Below are 6,624 nucleotides of genomic sequence, written 5' to 3'. Positions count from 1 at the left end.
TTGCTCCAATTTTTACCACTTACTCTACAAAAACATTGAATAAAAGAAATAACACAAGTCTTGTTTTCGTTCTTTCTTTGAGATCTAAACATTTTGAGTTTTGAAAGGGGAAAAAAAAAGTAGTTTTCAGGAAACAGTTCAAAAGAGCAATAATTTTGGACTCAAAATCTAGAAAAAATCAGGAAAACCTGGATTCCTGAAGCCAGTTATCCCTATATCATTATAAGCCCCTTTTCTCTATGATGCTAACACTACAGAAAATGGGATATTTTAATGGGGAACATTACCATTGGCATGGTAATGAGGTTTTCTAGGCAAGAGGTACTAAATGCACTGAAGAGAGAAGAATGGGAAGGCAAACCGGAGCCAGACATGATCCCGGTGGAGGCATGGAAAGCATTAGAGATGAAGGAGTGGATATGTACGATCTTATGATAAAGATCCTTGAACAGGAAAAGATACCAATGAGTGGCGTGGGAGTATATTGATCCCAATTTTTAAAGGGAAAGGCGATGTCCAAGAGTGTGGTAATTATAGGGGCATTAAATTGATGTCCCACACTTTGAAGATACTGGAAAGGATGATAGATGCTAGACTGAGAGAAGAAGTACAAATAGGTAAAGAGCAGATGGGATTTATGAAGGGAAGGGGAACAACAGATGGTATATTTTGTCTGAGGCAATAATGGAGAAATTCGGGGAAAGACAAAGGGACCTACATATGGTATTCATTGACCTTGAAAAGGCTTATGACAGAGTCCCGAGACAAGAGGTATGGAGGAGCCTGAGGGAGAAGATGGTGCCAGAGAAGTATGTGCGATTGATACAAGAGATGTACCGAAATGTATTTACCAGAGTGAGGAGCAGTGTTGGGGAGACAGAAGGTTTTGAGGTGAGAGTAGGATTACACCAGGGTCGGCTCTGAGCCCATTTATCTTTAACATAGTAATGGATGTTATAATAGAGGAAGTAAGGGAGACAATTCCCCCCCAAAATACCATGGAACATATTGTATGCGGATGATATTGTTCTGTGTGCAGTAGAGCAGGGAAGATCTGGAAGTGAAACATTGGAAAGATTGGAGACAAGTACTGGAGGACAGAGGAATGAGAATAAGTAGATCCAAGACAGAATATATGTGTACCACCACTGAGGGGGATGATAGAGAAAGTATTCAGCTTGGTGGAGAGCAAATAAGGAGAGTTGATAAGTTTAAGTATTTGGGATCTTTTGTTAACGCTGGAGGAAGTATGGAAGAAGAAGTAAAACATCGGGTACAGGCAGGCTGGAACAACTGGAGAGCGGCCTCGGGAGTTCTTTGTGACAAAAGAGTGCCGCTTAGGTTAAAAGGAAATTTCACAAGACGTGGTAAGAACAGCAATGCTGTATGGTACGGAAACAGCAAGCATGAGAAAAGCAGAGCAGAAGAAGATGGATGTGGCAGAAATGAGAATGCTTAGGTGGATGTCTGGGGTAACAAGAGTGGATAGGATCAGAAATGACTACATAGGGGGTCAACTAAGGTGGTGGAAGTATCAAAAGAAAGTGCAGGAGGGGAGGCTGAGATGGTATGGACACCTGTTGAGGAGAGATGAGGACCACGCTGGGAGACTACTATGGGAGTGGAGGTGCAAGGAAGAAGAAAGAGAGGGAGACCAAGAAAGAGATGGAAGGACTGTGTGAGAGGAGATTTACATGAGAAGGGAATTGATGAGGCAGAAGCGCAAGATAGAAATAGATGGAAACGGCTCATCCGAAACGGCGACCCCATATAAAAATGGGAAAAAGCTGGGAAGAAGAAGAAGAAGAAGAAGAATGGGGAACAATAATTTTTAATACATTTTTTGGACATTCATTTTAGTAAGTTTTTTTTTTTTTTTTTTTTTTTTTTAAACAATATGTTGTTCAAAAGGCTGTAAAAGCAATGAAAAAAAAGTCATCCATGAACCAATATAAATATTTCTTTAGCAATAACGTTTCAAGATATTGTTTATTTACACGTAAAACAGTCCAACATAGTGCATATCTCAATCTCCATCCAAAATAGCGTATATATCTCAATCTGTCGTTTAGTGCCATACAAACGATGAACAAAATAATCCATGAACCAATCTAAAAGTTCTTTTTTAGCAATACGTAATGTTTCTAGATATGTTTATTTATGCATCAAACAGTCCAAAACAGTGAATAACTTACTTGATCCTATCCTGAATTATTCATACAGAAATTTGTTGCGTCTTTTTCACAATTTGCGTTCATATGTAAGTATATCTAGACACAAAACACTTGAAAACTGTTAATTACTAAAATTCAATAATTCCTCAAAATTTGGCACTCCTTAAGCCCCAAAAGAGGATCTTGGGAATCTCTTTACTAAGATTCAAGCCCCCAAAAATTATTTTTTTGCGTTTCTGGTTATAACTCATCAGCCACCACAAAAGGACTTGGGTTTCAAGTTATAACTAATCAAGCACAAAAAGAATCTTGGATTTCTAGTCCAGTTATAACTAATCAAGCACAATAAAAGGGTCTTGGGTTTCTAATTATAACTAATCAAGCACTGTTAAAGGATCTTAATTCTAGTTATAACTAATCAAACACAATAAAAGGGCCTTCCATTACTAGTTACAACTACTGAAGCACCACAAAAGGACCTGGGTTTTGAGTTACAACTAATCAAGCATCACAAAAGGATCTTGGGTTTCTAGTCAATGGTGACTGCCAGTTGCCGTACCTTTCTAACAGCAATAGAAAATGAAAATACTTTCATGAAAACAAAATACATTCTCCACCCCTAATGCTTGGTTCACAGAGGGTGTAATGTCAGTATTCCATCTACAAATTTCAAGTTATCGTTCACAGACAAGGATATATGATGCCCTTATCACTTATGACTTATTTGATAAAGCAACTTACTCCAACAAGTAATGAATTTTTGTGGGAATATAATTTAATGATAACTTTCATTCTTATCACTGTCCTCACCTGCAAGATAATTAAACTAAAAAAAAACATATCCTGTTTCAGGCAATGCAAGGAGCAGATAAAAAATGATACTAGTCTGATGAACTTGTGAAAGAAAACTCAAAATAGCTAGCCTGCAAATGTAACTATCAAAATATGTAAATAGCCTGCAAATATAATCTACATGTATCAGAGGAAACCTACATGAATCAAAGTTCTGTGATCAGATAGGTCCCTACCATATCTTACCTCCATTTTGCCTTACTTTAGATAAGTAGTATTTCCTTTATTTCACCATACTCTACTAGCATTCTTCAAATCATCAAGCATTCAAATTCCTTCTTACACCATTAAAACAATTTTTAACTATTATCTACTCAGTAAACTGCAGTCCTATTTTCCTTCATTTTTAAAATTTTTATATTTCCCAACTCGCATTTCAAAAAACAATTCTCTTAATTACTTTCATTAATTCTCACCTTACTTATAAATCTCCCTTTCAGTAACACCTACTGCTCCACAACTCTTATATTAACCCTGCTGGAATTATTTTTTTTCATGTCCTTTCCTTGTTCCAAATATAGTGCACTAATGGTATTAGCATATAATACTTCCACTTACTTCTCTTCCTTAAAGATAATGTATCTCACTTTTCAAAATAAAAAAAAAATTACATTTTTATAATAAAACAAAATTTCATACATACTTACCAAGTAATTACATATCTAATGTTTCATTTATTGGCAGCAGTTTAGGTTAGATTCAAATTTCATGGTAGCAACACCAATATTGTGTAGATAACACCAGTCTCACCCCCTACCAATAGGGTTTAAGAACAATTCATCAGACAATGCACATTCCATTTAAGCTTATGTCCATCATAGGGGAGGAGGGAGGGTTCTGATCATGTAATTACTTGGTAAGTATAAACTTTTATTTTATAATAAAAATGTCATTTTTATACAAGTAACTTACCAAGTACAGTGGTAACCTCGAGATACGAAATTAATCCAGTTCCGAGGCGCCCCTTCGTATCTTGGAACACATTTTCATGTAAAATGGCTAATCCGTTCCAAGCCCTCCAAAAACACCCCAGTAAATTATATTTCCAGGCCTAAAACACATGTTGTAGGTTACAACGCCGATCCGACGGAAGAAAATATGACTCCAAAAAGGCAAAATACTGTATACATACTTGAGTAATATTCACTGCATGTAATGTTCAACCCCATTTTTACTGCATATATTAGGACTTTAGCATATGTCCCTTAGCAATAAGCCTAGCCTATGTTAGCAGTTGCTACTGTAGCCTAGTCTATGATTCTGACATCTAAACCTAAGAGCTAAAAGCTTAGAATATGCCAATAAAATGTATAAATAATCAGTATGTACTCATTTCAAATAATTATTAAATCTCATTTCAAATAATATTTAAATAATCATTAACTATAATACACAGACAAACAAAAAACAAACCTTCCCATTGATTGTTTACATTCAGCTCTTACACGTCTTACGGGTATCGAACGAGCGCCAAGCAATCATTTTTCCTAGCACACAGTAAGCCATAAATTGTCATTAGTATCTCTCTTCAAACAATGAAACAAATACCAAACAGTATAATAACATTCATTTCTATTCTTATTCTATCTTTACCTATGGAGATAACGAGTTACTGACAGCTATAATGAAACATACGTATAGGCCTACGTAACGTAATAATAAAACAGAAGAAGAATTCTAAAAAATACGTATTTGTTGGCAGTCTGATTTATTTTATATTTATGATATCTAATTCACAATTTTTTAATTAAATGTATTGCATGTACTCATTTCAAATAATTATTAAGTAACCATTAACTATAATAAACGAACAAAAAAAAAAAAAAAAAAAGCTTCCAAACATCTGTTTACATCCAGCACTTACGAGTATCGAACGATCGACAAGCAATCACTTTTACACAGTAAGCCATAAATTTTCATTATCTCTCTTCAACTACTGAACTACCAAACAGTATAATAACCATTCATTCTATTCTTTTATTTTCTATCTTTACCTAATGTTTTTTTTTATTAAATGTATTGCATGAATAAGTTTTTCAATTTACAGCATCCTTTTACCAATAGAATACTTAAAGCACAAGGGGTAGATGCTGACCAATAGGAGAGCAGGACCTTATGGGGTGACTAGTCATCAGGAACCAATGGGAGAGCAGGAGGATGGTGGCGAGTTTACTCAGTTTGGGGCGGCGCGGGAGTTTCAAATTGTTCTCGGTGGTTCGGGCCGAATCTCGGGAACTTACAGCAACAACCTTTCGTATCTTGAAAACTTTTCGTATGTAGAGCAGTAAAATTTTTCGCATTGGCTTTCGTATCTCGAGTTTTTTGTAAGTAGAGCCTTTCGTATCTCGAGTACTACTGTAATTACATAGCTGATTTCCTTTCCACAGACAGGAGGTGGGATATATGGACATACTCCAATCACGAAAAAAAAAAGCATTAAGTCATGTAATGAATTACAATTAGAAAATAAAAAAGCTGCTAGCATTGAAACAATGCTTGTCGTTCCTTATTTAGTCTAAACAGCCTGCAGTAAAAACTGCCTCTGGTTGGTGCTTAACTTACCTATGGTTACATGGCAGTAAAGCCAGGGAAGCTTCGTAGCAGAGGGGTATTCCAATCGCTACCAAAGCATCAATGAAAGTTTTGCTGCCACAGAACTATCCATTGGCTAGCTGAACTTTCAAGGTGCCCTTGCCCTGGTGCAGTAAAAAAAAAAAAAAAAAAAAAAAAAAAAAAAAAAAAAAAAAAAAAACAACCAGATTGTGTTGTCACCTACACTGAAGTGAAACCACAACCCATCCACTGAAAGTGTCGGATGCTCTGGATACATTGTACCCTACCAGCTCCCGCAAACTTTGATGCTTCACTACAAGGTGAAGGTTCAGACAATAGGAGAGAATCCTATGCATCCTTCCTTGATACCAAGCTCTAAAATTGCAAGGTATTCCGCAAATTTTTTAACTTTTTATACTCTCCAAATCATGAGAAACAAAGAACGATCATACTACCAGTAGGTCGAATGTCAACTGGATGTAAGAAATACAGCATTTGAAATCTAATGAAATAGAGGCTGTTCTAATGTCTTTAGCTGAACTAAAAAAAGGCAAAGTTTCTCTTAATTCTGTGTTCTCAGAAGATAACGTCCATTAGGGTAAAGGGCAAGATGTTCTGGTCAGAGGATGAGATGAGTACTAGCCATAACATCCTGGGTTATAACAGGTCTGGGATTCTGGTATTATAGGAAACATACCAGACCATCCAGTCAAGCAGATTGTTTGTTTGCTTGTTTGTATGGTATTTTTATGTTGTATGGAACCAGTGGTTATTCAACAATGGGACCAACGGCTTTACGTGGTTTCCAAACCAAGGCGAGAGTGAACTTCCATCACCAGAAATACACGTCTCTGATCCCTCGATGGAATGGCCGAGAATCGAACTCAGGACCACCGAGGTGGCAGGCCAAGACCAAATCCATCATGCCATTGAGGTGCCTCCATCCAGCCAGGCAGAGCTCTCTCTATTCCTTCACAGCACCAGACAGTGCTTCAGGCTCCCATAGAACAAGCTTATGCCAGACTGTAGTTGTTGTCAGGAGTTC

At 36.7% G+C, this 6,624-nt stretch overlaps 2 protein-coding genes across 2 annotated transcripts in view; one reads left to right on the top strand and one right to left on the bottom strand.

The window, feature by feature from the left end:
* Positions 1-6,624, top strand: part of LOC135200301 (pescadillo-like) — a 151,671-nt gene that overhangs the window by 101,655 nt on the left and 43,392 nt on the right. The window lies entirely within an intron of this gene.
* Positions 2,950-6,624, bottom strand: part of LOC135199915 (pescadillo homolog) — a 34,111-nt gene continuing 30,436 nt past the window's right edge. Inside the window, exon 7 of the mRNA XM_064228036.1 lies at positions 2,950-2,984. Within this exon, the coding sequence (XP_064084106.1) occupies positions 2,950-2,984 (35 nt within the window). The remainder of the gene's footprint in view (positions 2,985-6,624) is intronic.

This window comes from Macrobrachium nipponense, chromosome 26, assembly GCF_015104395.2.
Source record: "Macrobrachium nipponense isolate FS-2020 chromosome 26, ASM1510439v2, whole genome shotgun sequence".
NCBI classification, from domain to species: Eukaryota; Metazoa; Arthropoda; class Malacostraca; order Decapoda; family Palaemonidae; genus Macrobrachium; species Macrobrachium nipponense.
Note: the sequence above shows the minus strand (reverse complement) of the source record. Positions and strands in the feature narration are given on the sequence as shown.